At 49.1% G+C, this 18,388-nt stretch overlaps 2 protein-coding genes across 4 annotated transcripts in view; one reads left to right on the top strand and one right to left on the bottom strand.

Moving 5' to 3' along the window:
* The window catches only part of RPL29 (ribosomal protein L29), a 204,751-nt gene extending 199,389 nt beyond the window's left edge, over positions 1–5,362 (top strand). Inside the window, exons 14-17 of one of the 3 annotated variants that reach the window (XM_071755714.1) lie at positions 1,074–1,138; positions 3,074–3,118; positions 3,868–3,932; positions 5,164–5,362. In XM_071755714.1, the coding sequence (XP_071611815.1) occupies positions 3,082–3,118; positions 3,868–3,932; positions 5,164–5,280 (219 nt within the window). In that variant the 5' untranslated portion in view covers positions 1,074–1,138; positions 3,074–3,081 and the 3' untranslated portion in view covers positions 5,281–5,362. Of the gene's footprint in view, positions 1–1,073; positions 1,139–2,716; positions 2,845–3,073; positions 3,119–3,867; positions 3,933–5,163 lie in introns of those variants that run through there. The other 2 variants (XM_071755712.1, XM_071755713.1) reach the window with 2 other exon arrangements.
* A 5,968-nt stretch (positions 5,363–11,330) lies between these two features.
* On the bottom strand, positions 11,331–17,332 carry TNNC1 (troponin C1, slow skeletal and cardiac type). Its single transcript, XM_071755711.1, has 6 exons — positions 17,201–17,332; positions 13,382–13,412; positions 12,966–13,112; positions 11,930–12,044; positions 11,693–11,829; positions 11,331–11,506 (listed from the first exon to the last, which is right to left on the bottom strand). The coding sequence occupies exons 1-6, from the start codon at positions 17,222–17,224 to the stop codon at positions 11,475–11,477; spliced, it is 486 nt and encodes a 161-aa protein (XP_071611812.1). The 5' UTR covers positions 17,225–17,332; the 3' UTR covers positions 11,331–11,474.
* Positions 17,333–18,388: the final 1,056 nt, after the last annotated feature.

The following is an 18,388-nucleotide window of genomic DNA, read 5'->3' as shown; positions in this document are numbered from 1 at the left end:
GCAGCCACTCCTGCTCCAGGAAGCACTGGAAGTGCCTGGGACCTGCTGGGGGAAGTTCCTCACACTTAAGCACCTTCCTTAATCATAGAATCATAGAATTGGCTGGGTTGGAAGGGACCTCAGAGATCATCAAGTCCAACCCTTGATCCACTATCGCTGCAGTTCCCAGCCCATGGCACTGAGTGCCACATCCAGGCTCTTTTGAAATATCTCCAGGGACGGAGAGTCCACCTAAATGTGTGTATCAGAAAATATAATATCAGAACACCTCCAAAATACTGCATTGCATGTCAACAAGCACCACGTCCCTTTCCAGGTGGATAATTTTGGTTCCCCAGAAATTAGTGATCTTTTTCCAGATTTACAACTGTGGAGCCCTTGGCCCGGGCACCAAGTTCCAAGTTGCTGATGTTACTAAAAGGGGGAGTTGGGGTAATTCATTACCCCACGTGTCAGCTCCCGGGGAGGGAAGAGGCAACGTTATAGGAGGCAGCTGAAATGTGGCATCAGCATAAAAGCTGTGACAAACCTGACAGGGATCAGACTGCATAAATGTGTGTGATGTGAGGGGGTGGCTGAGATAACACAGTCATCAAAGGCGCTGGGAGATTTTTATTTTAACCTATGATTTTTTCCTAATTGTTTTGCAGCTGGAGTAATTACCATCCTATTTAACGAGCACAGCTCCTTTAATAGATGGCACTTGGGCTAACATGCACTAATTAAGTCTGTAATCACTAAAAGTATGATTGAAGGTTTTGAACTGGCCAATTGTAGTCTGTAACACCATAATTAGAGACATTGCAGCTCATCAGAGCACAGGAGGAATTCAAGGGGTCTTGATCACCCCTGGTGTACATGAGTCTACTCCTGCCTTGGATGATCTTTTTAATCTGATATTCTGCACTGGTTTGCAGTGGGTTGTAAACCACCCTGAATATGTTACACCCTGCCCTGTAAACCAAGTGCACTCCTACTGTTTTATTTTAGTAATTTGCCTTTTGGGTCTGATACTGAATGAAGTTGAAAAAGATAGCTAAAACCATAAAACAAACCCTTTTGTTTCTTCCTAGGAAGGGAGGGCTCAGAAAGGAGTGAAAAATATGAGAAATTTTCATAACCTAATGACCAAGATAAGGTAACCTAACAGCCTATTTCCTTCTGCAATGCAGTGGAGGCAAATGTGCCTCTGGGATTGGTTTTATCTTCCCCTGTGCTCAGCTCTTTGGGTTATCAGGAAAGTCAGGCTGTCCCTTTGCTGTTGGTTGTGATTAGCTGTCCATAGGGATGTCCAAATATTTTAAAACCACAGCTCACTAAGGTAGAAAGAATTTTTAAAAAGCAGGACTTAAAGTCAGAAGTTTGCCTGTCAGGGAGGATATTGCAGAGAGACTCAGCAATATTCCAGCTACAAGATGCCAGTAAAATAATATTGCTATTTTAATCTATTTTTGCACTGTTTGCTAATAACAGCTGCCTTAAATGAGAAAAATAAAATCAACCCAAATACATTTTGCAACTTAAGTCTTGTCAGAAATAAGAGAAACACTGAAATTCAGTTGCATTGATTTTATTTTTCCTTTCTATTTTTAGTTTCACTGGCACTACCTGTGTATCAAGGTTAATCTTTTTTTTCCCATTTTTGTAACAGCTTGCTCTTTTCAGGTATCCGAACTTGAGGCTGAGCAGCTAATTGCTCTGCAAGTATCAGTCACTGAAAAAAAAAAAAGGCAGGTTCCCTCTCTTGTGTACTGGTCCAGGGGTATTGTTTCCAATCCAGGTTATTTTAGGCAGTCCAGTTGTGCCTCTCATCTTAAAAGCAATGCCATAAAAAGATGGCAGTATTTTTCCATTCTACTGCAGCACATGGGCCTTCTCTTTTGCTCAGTTTCCAAAGGTTTGCATTGGAGAGCAGAGAGCAGCCCTGACCCAGGGCACTGCCCTTTGTACGCAGACACAACCCAACAGGTTTGGGGGAGCTCCATTTCCCCTTTTTCCTTTCACCCTTTCCCATGGGAGATGCCTCAGTCTGTGACCACAAACGCCTCTCCGTGGGGTCACCCCCAGCAGCCCCTGATGGCCGTGCCACAACCCTTCCAGGCGCTGCTGGCAGATTTCATCCCCACCCTGGGCTGTGGGCAGCCGGGTCCGGTGCCCTCCGGCCGGGCCGCGGTGCCAGCACCGCCCGCTCCTGCTGCCAGGGAGGGAACACGGGCAGAGTGCCCGGCTCAGGGGCAGACGCAGCTTCACCGCCCCTCTCAGCCGCCATTTCAGTGTCTTTGATACCAAACTGTCTCAGGACCGGGACGGGCACAGCCCGAACCCCTCTGCCCCCGCCGCGCCGGGGCTGAGGCAGAACGGGGCTGCACCTCCCCTGCCTGATGCTGCGGGGAGGAGAGCGAGTGGGGTTTTACTGCCTGAGCAGGGAGCGCTGAGCGGAACGCGCGGGTAACTCTCACCCGGGCCGAGGCCTCTCGCCTCCCGCCATCAGGCGGCCCGGCGGAGGCCATCTTAGCGGGGGAACGTATTGTTGGGGGAACGGTATCGCAGAGGGGCGGGTGCGCGCCGCTCCGCTGGGGCCCTGCGGCTCCGAGTCCGTGCCCACGGGCGGGGCCGGGGCGGGAAGGACCCGCAGCCACCGGAGCCCGGGGAGGGGCGGCGCAGACCGGCGGGGCGGGAAGGGGAGCGGAAAGGCCGCCTGCCGGAACCTCCCCGCTGGCGGCGCTGGTTGCGCACCGGAATGTTGTGGGGTTCCGGTGGGTGTTTCCCTTTCCCAGGAGTCCCAGCGGCCCGCCCTTCTCTTCCGGCCCAGCGGCAGCGGTGAGGGCCGATCCGCGCAATCCGGTGCCATCCGCGCTCGGGGGGCGGTAGCGGGCGGCAGCGGGTGGCTTTCTGGGCCGGGGCCGAGTGGATCGTAGCGGGTGGGGAGGGAGCGATGCGGGGCTGGGGCTGCCATGAGCCGGGAGATGGGTGGGAGGCCGGGGTTGAGGTGGTCCCCGGGGGCCGTGGCGGTGTGAGGGAGGCCGGGCCCTGAGCGCTCTCCCGACTGAGGGAATCTCCGCTTCTCCTGCAGGTGCGACCATGGCCAAGTCCAAGAACCACACCACGCACAACCAGTGTGAGCCGCGCTCGGCATCGTTCGCCGCGGGGCTGGGGCGGCGGCGGGGGGGTAGCGGGGTGCGGCTGCTGGAGGGCACCCAGGGCTGCTCCTCAGGCGGCGGCTGCTGACCCCACAGAGGCGGGGGGCAGCTGTTGGGCTCCGGCTGCCCGCTCTGCCTTCCTCGTGTTAGCAGCGAGGTGCTGAGGGCCGGAGGTGGTGGTGAGCAGGGGGTTGATGTTGTGCTCCATAGGGAGGGGGCTCGACGTAGAAATGATGTGTAACCAAGAGAAAAGCAAGTCTCAGGTGTTGAAACTAAGCACATAACTGAATGGCATTTAGGCTGTGATGCTTTGTCATCCAAAAATGACCACAGCAACAAAACAGTCGTGACTAGTATTTATTTAATAAGTGCTGTAAGTTAGATTTTTCAAGTGGGTTCTGCTTTGTGTGACTCTGTGGGTAAGGGTGTCCTTAAGCACTAACCAGACCTGTTTATATTTAGTGGTTGTGGGGTGTCAGTGTGCTGGTGATGGTGTCGTTGGTGTTTTATTCATTTAAAAAAAAATCAATCCTGAAATTTTTGGATTAGAAACTCCTGGTGTCGAGAGAGGGGGATGGGTGCGTTATGTTTTAATGTGAATTAGGCTTGGATAGGAGGGGTGAGAGAATTTCCTATTCCACATAATTCCTTTAGGGCCATCTGGAGTCAAAGCCATTACAACTACTCATAACAGAAAGGGTGATTTAAATCCTTCTCTTCCCTGTAGCCCGCAAGTGGCACAGAAATGGCATCAAGAAGCCCAGATCCCATAGATACGAATCTCTCAAAGGGGTGAGTGTTGCTCTGCATGTTCCTGGGCTGTAGAGCCATTGAGGCCTGAATGTGAAAAAATCCAGGGCTTGTATTTTGCCTGATGTTGATTTTGTAGACAGGGCCTTGTATTTCAGGTGGTCAGAACCTCTGTGGCTTTCTAGTTTATCTCTCACTTACCTGACATGCAGCTGTGATACTTCTAACCCCTGTGAAATCTGCTCCCATGTGTCTCCAAAACTGATTTTTAGTTACTGGCCAGTTTTGTGCCTGTCCTGCTCCCAGTGAGACAGACACCTCTCAGCTGTAGCTCTCCTGAGTCCTGCTGTCTCACCTCCTTCTCTCTACCCTTCAGTGTTATTTACTGTCACTGCTGATCCAGAGAATTTCACCCAGATGAGAGAGTTTGGCATTTGTGCCAATCCATGTGAAAATGACAGCATTTTGCTTTTTCTGAGGTTGGTAACAGGATCTCTTTCCACACTTGGAAGTGAGAGCAGGACATTTTGGCTTTGGGGAGGGCTGTGTGTGTTTCATTATTGGCTTTTTGGATGGGACACAAAACCTTGTCCTCTGCACAGCTTAGTGAGGGTGTGGCCCTGCCCCTCCTGCAGACAGGCTGAGCAGCCTCAGAGTCTGTCCCCTTACACTGAGTGCACGGGAGTTAAGGTGACAAAATTCCCAGAACTCCAGTGTGCCAGGTAAAATGCTGTTCCCAGTAAACCATCAAATGTTTCTTGATGGGACAGAAACTGGAATTTCAGAGAACTGGTCCCAGCCATGGCCAGGACACATTAGCCAGCCAATAGCTGACAAAAATTGGGAAAGATTTCTCCCTTCTGCCTTTTCCTTCCTATAACACAAAAAAGCAAAGGCAGCAGGAGGTTGCATTGGTCTCTGCCCAAGGATTCCATGTGTGTGCCAAGGTTGGTTTGGGGTACTTCAGATCTGGAATATATTATGACATGGAAATGAAATCTGTGTTGTTTACAGCTTTTTTCAGCATGTCCTTTCTGTATGGTTTTTTCCTGGGGTTTTGGGTTTGTGTGTGGAAATTAAGGGAAATAGCTTGTTAAAAGATGGTTACAGATGGCTAAAATAATTTTGATATAGTAAGAAAAAAACATTCTTAATTAATCATAGACAGTATTTGGGAATAATTGGACAAAAATTACATACATATAATGTTTTTAACGCATGTCCTTTCTACACCAGAAGTTTTTTTTTCCTTATTTTGTCCTTATATTTTTAGGTCGATCCCAAGTTTCTGAGGAACATGAGGTTTGCAAAGAAACACAACAAAAAGGGGCTGAAGAAGATGCAGGCCAACAATGCCAAGCAGGCAGCTGCTCAGCAGAAGAAGGACTGACGTGGTTTAAGACAAAGAACCAGTTTTCCTGTTGGCATGAGTGTTACAGCATTGTTGTAAAAATAAAATTGGATGTAACAAAGTCTTCACCTCCCAGATTTGAGGAGAACCCTGCAAAAGTCTTGAGCTGTATTTCACATGCCAGTTGTGCATCAGGCCTGCACGCAGTGAGCAGTGTGTGTTGGCAGGTAAAGGCAGCTGGGGTTCTGGAGAGGTTTAATACTGATCCTGGCAGTCTCTACATGCACAAATTAAACCAGCTGCTTCCTCTTTGGTGCTATTCTGCTGTAACCACTGGTACAGGGTGTGAGCATTTAGGAGTTCAGTGTCTGTTTTAACACTGTGGTTACTGAATCAAGCAATGAAATTTAAACAGGGAAAAGTTTGTTTTGTACAAATTGAAGCCATTGTTGCCTGGACTGCTGGGTGATGGTATTCAATAGAGGGAAAATTATTTTTGATGTGTTTGTGCATGTTCAGCATCCACGGGTTTTATGCCAGTCCCTGGGTGGCACAGCAAGGTGAGATTCGCAAGGGATGTAGAGTGCTGCTTTGCTGTCTGGGGGAGTCATTACAGCTACAGAAACCCTGACGAACAGGAGAGTGGTTGGTGGGTGCTGGCTGTGGTGTTGCACGTCATGGCAATTGGTGTAGTATTCCAAAATACTTGAAGTATTGAAGCATTAATGGAGCTACTATGGCAATGTATAGGGTTTCAGGACTGTGCAATACCCGTGTATTTCATAATTGCTGTGTTTTAGTGGAGGTTTTTTTGTTTTGGTATCGAAAAGGGACCCCTAGTGAAACCTGGTGAGTGGTGACATCAAGGGAGTGACACTGCCCGAGAGGAGCTGTGTCAGGGTTGTGTCACTGCTGTCCTGTAGATCAGGAGAGGGCTCCACTCTCAGGTTCCCTTGCCAGCAGAGCTTGTTCGAGGGCTGCTTCGCAGTTACTGAAGGGAGCTGCCAGTGCAAGTGTAACTCGCTCTTCCTGAAATGCAATTCCAGCGCTTGTCCACCTGGTGGTGTAATCCCACGAATCGGCTCCAGGGTTGGAAGTTTGTAAATAACGTTCTGGCTGCAACGGAGCAGCAAAAGCTTCGAAATGAAACATCCAATTTATGTATTCGTGGTTTGTTTTCAATAGCTTAGTCAATTACCAGAATGCAGTGTTAATCTGAAACAGGGTAGATAATTTGAATTCTTTATGGCTCGAATTCAAAGGTATTTCTGCAGTAAATACTACCCAACCCTATAAAGAGATTTACTAACTTAGGACTCAGGAGTTAAGGGCTTTTAAATCCTGAGGGAAGTCTGCAACCCCCCAGTTTACTGATTCCTGCTGTGTGCATCTCTTGAGTGACATTTGTCAGTCAAAAGAACTCAGCTGCTGGTCAGGAGGAGTCCTGTGCTGGAGAGAGTGTATGGTCACTGGCTTGTGCTACCAGCTAGAGTCTGATAAATAGTCAAGACAGAAAGGCTGTCTGGTCCCTGCTGCCCTCAGGGAAGGCAGGAGATTAACAAATCAGAGGTTCCCAGTGGTGTTAATCCTCCTTGGAGATGTTTTTTTTTGCAAGTGATAGGTCAGCCAGAGGCTGATCCACAGCACTTGAATCCCTCTCTCTGTCTTCGGTGGTGCCTGGGGGGGTTGGAAACCTTGGGCTGTGTAGATGGTGCCTGCCCTGCTGGAGGGAGTTTGTCTACAAAGGCAAGGTGGGGGAGCTGTGCTCAGGTTAGGATGCACCTCTGGTAGTCTCAGCTGCTGGCCCAGAGCTGCCCAGTGTCCCCCTGCAGCCATAGTGTGGGGAGATGGCTCCTTGGGTTCCTCCTGGTGTTGGAGGAGATGGAGTGTGTGACCCAGCTGTGTGAGTGAGGGTCAGCCTGATACAGAAGTGCTGTGACAAGAAGAGCAAGATAAGAAGCCTTTGTGTTTGTTAGGTTTCACCTTTGTGTCTGCAGATCTCCAAACTGGTTTAAGTTCTGCATTTGAAATTTCTTAGCCCTAAGGCTTTTCTAAGGTGAGGGAGGGAGACTTAATCTCTCCACTTCCTTGGTGTCTTCCCCAGGGTGCTCGTGTTGGGAGAGGAGCCCACTGGCAGGATGGGGTTTGAAGGAAGATAAGCAAGGGTCAGGTTGAGAAAAGGGTGTTGGCACGTTAACCAAGAAGCAGAGAGGAGGATTTGGGCTTCCTGTGGCTCCAGGCAGCTCCCCTGGGCCTTCAGGAGCAGCCTTCTCATCCCCCTGCCCTTCACACTGCCCTTCAGTGGGACAGCTTCCCAAGTAAGGGCTTGCTGACCTCCTGCCCAAAATAGCGGCTGCGTGACAAAATGCAGCCCCGGGGAACGTAACCTTAATCCCGGCATCATTGTGTAGCAAGAGAGAGGAATTCTGTCAGCTTCCACAGCAGCTCGGTGTCAGGTTTGTTGTTGCCTGCTCCCTGCACACATGGTGGTCCCATGGGACGCTGCCTGGACGTTATTTGCTCACTTACTGTGTTTTCTAACCCTGTCACCCCTCCATCTGTGACTTCCCTCCCAACTAGTAGGGATAATAGTAAAAAATAGGAGTAAAGTTGCAAAGGGTAATCTTGGCTGGCATATCTTCATGGTGTGTTTTCATCCTCAAATTTTTGTTTGTCTTGTGAAAATTCAGTTTTGTTGGGCAAGTGAGACTGAAGATCCTTTTTGAGAGGATTACATAGACAGAGCCCAGGAGGTGGAACTGGCAGCTGTGGCCTACTTGAAACTATCCACTTTATGCAGAGCTGTGTCATCTTTGACATTTAAAAACTTCAAAACTCTGACCAAGTGTCAGAGTTGGTATCCTGCAGGAAGCCAATGAGCTTGTGAGTGTCTGACTGCTCAGCTACTGCTGTCTGTCAGGTTATACATTTCATGCGTACTGCTGCCATACATCATACTGACTGCAGATGGTTTCTCCTCTTTGCAGCTAAGAGGACTCCGTATCAAGTTCCAGTTTGGCTCTTTTTTCCCTTGATTTAAAAAGACCAACAGGGAGCAGGGGGCATGTAACCAAATACTGAAACAGCTCATTTGGCAGAGGTGAGCTGTGACACTGAAAGCCAAGAGCCCAGGACTGGGGAGGAGAAATCAAAGTGCCACAGAAGCTCTGATGGCGCAGTGTTTGCAGGGATTGTTGATGTTTACAGTGAAAACTAAAAGTAGAGCTGGATGCAAGTTGCTCTGTCCCCCTGTATGGTCTCTCAGAAGTGTGTTCAAGCAAAAAGCAGTGAACAGGAGTTATGCTTTGCCCAAGTTTCAGGTCTGGTGCAGGTGTTGCTACACAGCTGGGGTGTTGGCACTGTGTTTATCTCATGCATATAGTGTATTCCTGCTGCCCTGGTGGCAGATGTGGAACTGTTGCTGAGGTGCAGAAGTTTTATTAGGAGGATGTGTACAAAATATCCTCCAACCTTCCTGCAGTCACTTAGTTCACACAGCAAGGTAGCTCTCAGCAAAGAGTGCTCTCAAATACGCTGGAAAAGCTGCAGACTGGGGCAGGAGTTAAACTTAATGCCAGAAAAAGCAAGCAGAGGAGATGGCCAGAGAACTGTGGCAGTGTCTGGTGGCATGAGCTGCTGTCACCTGCCAGAACAGCTCTGGTCCCAGCTGGGGAGTAAAGGGCACACAGGTATGGGGATTGCTTCAGAGACTGGTAAATGGCTTTTTGCCCAGTTAAAAAAGTGGATGGATGTTCCAGTGGCCCTTTTTTTTTTTTTTTTTATAATTTTGCAGGCAGTACTTGTGTCTTTCTTACATTCTTAAAGGCTTTTGGCACCAGAGCTTCAGTGCACTTGCAGGAAAGACTGCAGGTTTGCCTGGAGTTACAGATACATTGGATTCCTCCAGGTGGTTTTCATTCATGGGTAGCACATCTCCAGGCACATCCCCTCTGTGGAGACTTCAGCCAGGCTGACCCTGTGCCTGTATTGTTTGCAGTGTGTTTGCTCTGCTTGGGACAAGTTTCAGCTGCTACAGGAGCTTGGTCCTCTCTGCAGCCACCACCTTCCCTGTATTTTTCTTGGAAAAGAGTGGGCAGCCATCAGGGTTGTGGCTCAGTGGTGCCTGTGCTGTTGGTCTAAGGCAGGGAGAGCTGAGACGCAGTGAGTCCATCCTTTTTTCTAGTGAAGGAAAGTGTCCACGCCTCCCTCAGGCCATCAGGTTGGCTTCGGGAAGAGGATTAAGCTGGTAAAGTACCTTATTTTTTCTCTTTTTCATTCTTTAGTGAGCCAAAGCCTGTCAGTAAGCAGTGGTGAATATCTTGGAGATGTTCTTGTTGGGTGTTGGGATGGAGGAAGATAATGAGGCTGTGGGTGATGCCTACTGAGAGTTGGTAAGAGCCTGTGAATATGGGTTGTCCAGTAGCTGGATGGCCATGGCTGTGGGGAGAGCTGGTGTCACCCTGGCTTGTGGCCAAAGCCCAGGGGTCTGCACCTCTGGAGGTTTCTAGGCCTGGGGTAAAACATTTCAGCTGTGTCCTCAGAAGCAGGCATGGGGGGGACTTGTGAAGGAAATTGTGTTGCTAGGGTGAGAAAGTGGAAAATGATGAGCAGTGATTGCTTGGCTATGGAATCCTGGGAGACAGAAGATGGAAACATTTTTCTGCATTTCCTACAACAGCATTGTAGAGCTGAGCATCCGTGCTCCTGCAGTTCTGCTGGATTGGCAGCAGCAATGGTGTTGAGGGCTGGGGACATGTGGGGACACCCCTCTGAGCTGTTCTTTCAGATGTTTGCATTAGGGCTGTTCCCTGGGTTGTAAGGAAGAGCAGCTGCTGTAGCTGACATGGCTTTACTTCCTTGATTTCTCTGATGTTAACAAGCCCAAGAGGGCTGGGTGAGACATTTGGTGCTTGTCATCCAAAGGACACAGCTGTGAACTTCCAGACAACTGATGGCCCTTCCCAAGTCTGCTTTCACCTCCAGCCTGTTCTGTGTGAATTACAGCATTTCAGTACTGCTACACATGAGAGTCACATCAAGTGCAGCTGCTCAGGGTGTTACTTCCAAAAGAAGCTCTCTGGTTTTTGGAGGGAAGGCACAAGGACGGTGCCGCAGAGGTGCTGGTGTGGTGACACTGCCCAGGGCTGAGGGCAGCAGCGCTGGGACTCCCAATGTTTATTTTGCTTGGGTAAACGTTTGATTTTGGCAACATGACTGCAATGTGTGAGCTGTGCTGAGGCTGTAATTCCACAGGAGGAGACAGCTATGTGCAGGGAGAGCTGCTAATGCCACAGGAATGCCACGCTTCCTTGGGAGGAGAGAAGATGGTGCCTGGGGCCCTTGGCTCATCATCTCTGGCCCTGCCTGTGCTGTGTGCCTGGGGGCTGATGGCCAAAGTGGGGTCGTGCTGTGCCTGGGGCCTCTGCTGCCCTAAGGGAAAGGGTTTCTGAGGGAAAATCAGGTGTTTCAGTTATTGCAGTGAGTCTCCCACCCAAGGCTGCTGGAGGACCATGAGGGTACCACAGGGCTGGGTGAGAAAGGAAGGAGGCACCCAGGCCAGTTTAGGAATGGCATTTATCCACATTTCCAAAGAAAACAGAGGTCTTTCTGTGTGCACTGCAGAGTGGCCATCAGGATAGCAGGGAAGAGTGAGGGGTGTCCCTTCAGGACAACTGGGAAAGGAGCAGGGCATCCATCACCCAGGAATTTTGGTGGGTGATGGCATAAGTGATAGCTAATTCTAATTTCATTGCTAAAGTGCTGCCAATGCTTCCACTGAATCAGCAGGAACCAGTGCCAGCTGCTGAGCTCAGCACCAGCTCTGGCTGCCCTCACCATGGCAGGGATGAGGAGATGGAACGTGCCAGCTCTCCACCGAGCACCTGTGGACCCTTTGGCTGGGGTTTACCTCCAGGCTGGTGGCAAAATAACCTCCTTAAAGGTATTTTAATCTTCATCTGTGGTGTCACCTCCCCAGATGCGGCTCACGGGAACTCAACACTCTGCCAAAGAGTGGCCACCATTAGTTGTGAGCCCACAGCCACGGTGAAGCTCTCACTGAACTTCAAAGGAATGACTATCTGAGGCACTTGGTATTCACAAATTTTATTTTCCCCATGGCCACCCTTCTCAGCTCTCAGTCTTCATGCCAGTAGCCAGGGTACTTAGTCAAAGAGATGAGAAGCAGAGCTGGAGGGGTTTAGGAAATTTGAGTTGTTGATCTGTCCTCAGGTTTATTCAACTCCCTTCATAAACTCCAGGAACTCTGCCAAGAGAAGACATCAGAGATATCAGAGAAGGTATCAGAGACCCCCTGGCTGGGGTCAGGTGTATTGCCCAGCACTGCCTGCACCAGATCATCCCCATCCCAGAAGGCAGCTGAGACCGCAGAAGCTTCCTGGGGGATGTTTCCAGAATTTGCAACCAAGCTGCACACCAGAAAGGCTCCTACCATCATAGTCAATCCTCCCATCGTTGTTTTTATCTCCATCTTTCATCAGTTCTTCAATGTCATCCTCAGTGATGGTCTCTCCTGTTGCCTGCAGCATGATCTTTAGCTCCTCCAGGTCAATGTAGCCATCAGCATTTCTGTGCAAGGACAGAAGAACTCAGGAGCAGACCCACATGCCAGGGAGGGGGAGCCAGGGTGGCTTTATCACTCCCACCACCCCACAGTCACAGCTCTTACTTATCAAACATCCTGAAGAGATCTGAGAGCTCCTCTTCAGTTTTTCCTTTGCTGTCATCCTTCATACACCGGACCATCATAACCAGGAACTCATCAAAGTCTACAGTGCCACTGCCTACAGGCAGAACAGACACCATCAGTCAGTGCTGCAGTGGGTGGACAGGCAACACTGAGTGAGAAATGACTCTTTTCTAGCAACCAAGGGATAAAACTCAGGAGAGCAGCCCCGTTCCAAGAGACACTTTCAGGACAATGGTGTGACTAAGGCCATGGACTGACTTAATCACTGAACTTTTACCTTTTGCAATTATTTGCCCAAGACAGAAGGAACTGAAAATCCTGCCTGAAGCACTGATCCGTGGAAATTCCTGCTATAGAGATACCTGTCCATCTCAAGTAATAAGAAAAACTTCAGAAGGCAGGTATTCATGCAGTGTATGTTTGTACTAGCAGTACAGTTGTTGCCCTTTTTTGATTATTTTAACTGCTTCTTTATTTTATGATTACATTCTGTGGTATTTTTGCCTGACCTGCACACAGTGGTGGTTTTTGTGTGTAATCAGTGTGTGTACACTGATTTAATTGAAATTGACTTTATTAATAGATGTGTGTGTGTGTGCGTGCACTTGAGCAGTTACTTCCCTGCTGATAGAAATCTGTAATTGTGGCATTTCTGAATTGGCAGTTGCTACCTTCACCCTGTATTTCCTGTTTTTCAAATGGATCTGTGCGATACCAGAGTACCCATAATCTGCCAAAGTCAGCTCAAGCAGCCTGGTCATTGTGGGAAGAATAATTTTTATAGTTCCTCTTTGCCTGGAACATTCCTAAAGGAACCACACCAAAGTCTGGTGTGCTTAGTGTCCATCAAAATCCCAGCACTGCAGGTTGCTTCCCAGAGACTGTGGCTGTTCCCATGGCTTATCCTGCCCAGGTGTTGTAGATGCTGAGCACCCTCAACCCACACTTTACCCCCCCACCACCTCCTGACGTGGGGATGGTTCTTGGGAGACTTGAAAATCCACAAATCTCTCACCATCCTCATCCACCTCGTCTATCATCTCCTGCAGCTCCTCAGGGGTTGGGTTCTGCCCCAGCATCCGCATCACCTTCCCCAGCTCCTTGGTGCTGATGCAGCCATCCTCTGCCCCCAGCACGAAGATGTCAAAGGCAGCCTTGAACTCTGGGGAGAGAAGGGAGAGGAGATGTGGGGTCTTCTCACACACTTTGACCCTGCAGGGTGGCAGCCCTGGGGCAGGGGGTTCGTCCCAAGCAGCCCAGCACTGCCTGGGCCCAGCATGGTGGGGGCATTCAGGCACAGGCACAGATTCTTGAAATGTTGGTGGATCAAAATCCCTGGGAATTTTCTGGGGTGTAAGTGCTAAGGCAGGCTGGGCTGCCAGCAGGGGAGCTCATCTTCAGGCTGCAGTGCCAGGTTAAAGGTGCACCTACCATTTTTTTGCTCTTCTGTCAGCTGCTCAACCTGAAAGGAAAACACAGGGACCAAGTAGATCATTTTTCTTCAGCATCACTGATGGCTAAAAGGTAATGTTACTTATTCAACAGCCATTGCAAAGCTCAGCCAAGCCTCCCAACAGTCACCCTCATGTATGACCTGTGGGGATTTGACATCACAGCTGTTTGAAGTCTAACAGGTTCTTCCCCTTAAAAAATATTATTACTAGCTCTGTTGAAGTAAGCAGAATTTCTCTAGAGCAGTGGCATCTGATACATGGTAGGAGTCTTTGCACAAGCAGGAGAGACCAAGTGGGAAAAGTGTTTGTCAGCCATTTGGTGGATAATTTCTTGTTGCTGACAGGCTCCACAGCAGGATGGCTGTGCTGCTGAGGGCTGCTCTTGTATGGGTTGAATCCAGGTCAGGGGTGGGATGTGCTGGAGAGGTCAGAAGGGAGGGAGAGGCCAACAAGACCATCCCTGGTAGTTCTTTTTCAGCCCTAGATTCAGGAAGCTCTGCAGTTACTGGAACATTTAGAGCTGGTCTACTTCCACATGAGTCCATGTTCATTACAAGGGTTTCTGTCCTTGAAGGGAGCTCCTGTTCCCTTTAGACTGCTTTGGGTATCTCCCTGAAGAAACACTGAGGGAGCCACTAGGCACTAGTCAAAATGGGCTGGCAGATTGTCCCCAAACCCTACCCTAATTCATTCCCTACAATCAGCAGGAGCTAATTAGTTAGCATGAAATAATTAGAACGATCAATGAGGAGAGCAAAGAGGAATCTTATCAGTTCTGTGTCCTGCCTCTCAACTGCTTTTCTCTCTTGGGCTTCACTCCTGCCTGCAGTCACTGCTTATGTACAATTACACCACCATGGTGTCTGGCTGCCTCTCTGGTAGCATCCATGGAAACACTGGCTTTTCCTTCCCATGCTGTGCAACAGCCTCTCTGGAGTCATCCAGGCAGGACCCCCTGCCAGAACAACCTCTGGCCCCTGCAGAGGGTGCATGGTCCATCTAGTATCTCCTCACTACCAACCCCACCACGTTTTGGTCAGGGTAGAACACACTCAACCCAGTGTTGTGTTATCTTGCCTTTGAGGGAAGGGTGAAGCTTTTGCCTCAAAGAGCAGTGGTTTTGGAAAAGCCACCTGGAAATCCTTCCTGCTTGCAGCAAGAGGCAGGGAAAGGGCTTTCTGTTAGCAGGGCAGTCTGTAAGAAGTGGGCAGAGAGCCTTATCTCACTCCCCATGCACCAGGAGGTGAAGAATTTGAAGTCAGGAGGCATGAAGGGTGATGGCAGGATTGCCAGTGCAGTTGTCAGCACTTTGTGGCTACTGTTTGGGCAAGTGAGGGCAACCACAACACTCCCTCAGCCACTGTCTGCAGGAACTACCTCGCTGCTCACTCGAGTAACCTGAGCCTCTGGGTGCATTTGCTATTTATATGTCCTGGTGAGAGAGGTGCTGGAGATAAAGATGAGCTCCACAATTGTTCCCAGGCTTTGGTATTTATCCTTGTAGCCCTTTATCTGGACACTTGTTCCTGGCACTGTTCTTAACCTAAAAATGCTCCCAAAATAGCTTTGTGTTTGCACACCCTTATCTAGGCATGAGTGGGCAAGATGAAAATCCATTGGGTTCTCTGGCTGCAAGTAGAGAATTTGGCATAAATATAATACCATCAGCATGCAGCAAATAGAAAAAATTCTCACTTTTGAAGCTCCCTTTACTACTGAAGTGAAAGATGTGGAGCTGTGCTAATGGAAATGGAATGCAGCATGACTACATAGTGACACTTCGATTACAGAGATGTCCCATGAGCTGTTTATAGTGTCCTTTGGAGACATGAGGCTGTGGCTTTATTCCTTTTTTCCCTCCATGTCATTTCAGGGGCAGGTTTCTCCTGCTGCAGCTTGGGAAGGCAAGCACCAAGCTCACAGCACTGCAGCGGCCACAGTAACCCCAAATCTGCTGCATGTTACTTTTAATCATCTCTCTGCATCCCGTGTTTCCACTTGAAGTCAAACAGAAGGAGCTGAAGTTCTTGAACATTTATTTTCCAGGTAAATGTTTTTTCATAGTTACAGTATTGGGGAACAGATGCAAGAAAAAGCTGTTTGTTTCAGTTGTGCCTGGCTTGGACTTGTTTTGCCTTGTAAAGGTGCTGGCAGCTAATGCCCAGAACTCCAGCCCCACTTTTATCTTTGAACCAGCAGCAAAATCCTTATGGGAGCCCACCAGGTCTTTCGCATGACCCATTTCTCTGGTCCAGTGTTCTGTGCTTGTGGTCAGTTTTTGGTATTAAGGTAGGAACTTTGGAGTTGTTCTTCATTGCTGCAGTTCCTTTTTAGCAGCTGAATTCCTCCGTGATCCAACTGCTAAAGCTCACAGGCTTTGGCTGGGTATGACCTTCCCCTGTGGGTTTTTTCCCATTTCTAGGGCAGAGATGTGGAGAGAGGCTGGAGCTTGAGGCTGGAAAGCCCCAAAAAGAAAGGAGTCACTGCCCCAGCTGACAGAGTGGTCCCTTCAGCCATGGGAATCACCAGCTTGCAAAGCCTTTCAGCCTTTCTCCGTGACTACAGGCATGAGTTCCCTAAACAATAAGGAGAGAATCCATGCCTTGAATCAAGGAGAACGTTTATAATTAAAAAGCCTAATTGTTGAGGCTTGGACTTTGATTTTACAGGTCATGTTTTTCTCCCTTTTTGAGGTGTTGGGGAACTTGGTGCTATATTGCAGAGCCTGTCCTGAGTCTTAGTACGCTGTTGGAGTCCATTTCATGAGGTTAAGGCTGACCAAAGAACAGGAGAGCTGTGAGCATTTCGTTGTTTTCCTGAATTATGTATCAAGCAATAGCTTTCTTCCACTTAGGAACCTTGGAATTAAAATAGAACTTGTATGATATATTTTGGGGGGCTCTTGGTTAAAATCAAACCTGATAACTACATTTATTTTTCTTTAAATCACCAAAAGGCTTGTACTCCAACTCTAGTTATGGAAGGGACACGGTAGCAATTCGCACAATCCAGAATCTATTTTCATCTTTATTCCACCTGCATATCACTGTCTGTCTAGTTACAAAATAATGCAGTGTCTTTATGACAGACCAAATAGTTTGGGTTTACCCAGTGAGCACATCGTGCAGCTGTGTAAGTTAAAATAGCCATTAGGATGCTCAGCGTTCCCCATGAGCATAGCTCAAATTCTGGATTTCTGCAGAAAAGATACCAGGAGTGGCAAAGCAGAGGAGGATGTTTGGAAAGAGCTTACAAAAGTCCAGTTGTTTTTTTTTTTTTAAAATCTCAGAAAAATACTCAGCCAAGGACAGGGGGAATTTAGCAATGGTAGAATTATAAAGCACCAGAAAGAAGAGGATGAGATTTAATCCCCAGAAATAATCTTCATTTCATGAGAAATGCTGCTCTGCTTTGTCTTGGCTAAAACTGGCAGCCACCTCATACTTTCAAGATTTTTTTGAGATTTATAACTTCATGTCTAGGCCATCTCCCTGCCTTACAGATGGAAACAAATTGTAAAATAATTCAGGAGCACAGCTGGGAGTTCCATGCCTACAAGAGGAGTGTGAATCTTGCAGAGCCATCGATGGGAAGGACTGTGTCCCAGATGATGGTGCTGACTAAAAGATGTCACCCTGTAATTATTTATTTGCATTTCTCCACTGTATTAACTCTGTCACAGCTATAGGAAATCTACTATAAAATGCCTACAAACCCTCTAACCCACAGCCCCCCCCCCCCCAAAAAAAAAATGCCTGCAAACCCCAGACCCACAGCCCCAAAGGGAGACACTTACCGCTGCCTTGTAAATGTCATCCATGGCTGGAGAGGGTGGATGAGGGGCCCGGGGACTTGACGGTCACACTCTGCCAGTGCTGCCCTTGGATCCCTGCTGATATAGGGGGCTGCCCACCCCGGGGGATATGGCCAGCCCACCGGCAGCTCCACACGCCCATCCCCGTTCCATCCCCGTCCCCACAGGAATGCGGGCTGGGACGCTGCCGAGCCTGAGGCATGTCAGGGGCCAGCCCCTCTTCGGGGCAGATGGAGGTTTCCTTGTATATGGGAAGGAGTGAGCCCTTTAAACTGCCAGGTTTTGGCTGGAACTTTGCTGACATGTTGTGGTATTTGGCTGTCCTGACTGGACGCATGCCACCATGTCACCTACACCTCCTGTGTGTTCCCCCTCCCTCCCCCCGGAAGCTGTGCCTAATTAAATTGGGTAATACAGGGAAGGCAGGCCTCCCAAAATACCCTGCCCAGCAGCAGATGTCCCCCAGGGGCAGTGGGAACAGGCAGTGTAAGGGTCTCCCTGTCTCCTGTGCCAGATGTCCCCAAACCCATGGGGGTTGGTGCTGCTGGGGGACCCAGGGTTGGAGCTGATGTCCTCGGAGGTGCCGACACCTCGTGTGGGTGCTGACACCAGTGGGGATGTCTGGTCCTGATGCCGTGGCACAGAGTCACATGGAGCTGGTGGAGCTTTGCCTCCTATTTTCTGCATTTAGGGGGCTGCAAAATGGGAGGCAGCTGTCATCTGGGCTTGATTTCAGGGTTCATTCCTGATCAATCCTGATCCTGGTTTGGGAAACCAGGACTCATTTCATCCAGCCAGGGAACTGACTTGGGCCCACTGTAAACAGGGAATATCCACTCTCCTGGTTTTCCTGTGATTTACCCCACCACGGTGGAGAACAAATCACACCAAAGACCTCTGGGTGCTGATTGGCCTTTTCTCAGCGCAGGGAAAAGTGTTTTAGTGCACAGCAACCAAAGCAGAACCTCACTTTGTGGTGATTCAGGACTCCCTCTGGTGTCCAAAGGATGGCTGCATCAGGGTGATAAAAGTCTCACCTCCAGCTGGCTCAGATGGGCAGAACTGGAAATAGTGTAAATGCAGCTGCCAGGTCTCCTCATCTCTTCTAAAAACTCCTTCCTTTATTGGAAGTCACATTGCATGGAAAAAACCTGCTGTCCCAATGTAACA

The sequence above is a fragment of the Heliangelus exortis genome, chromosome 12 (genome assembly GCF_036169615.1).
Source record: "Heliangelus exortis chromosome 12, bHelExo1.hap1, whole genome shotgun sequence".
Classification (NCBI taxonomy): domain Eukaryota; kingdom Metazoa; phylum Chordata; class Aves; order Apodiformes; family Trochilidae; genus Heliangelus; species Heliangelus exortis.
The sequence above is the reverse complement of the archived record's forward strand: the minus strand, read 5'-3'. Positions and strand labels throughout refer to the sequence as shown.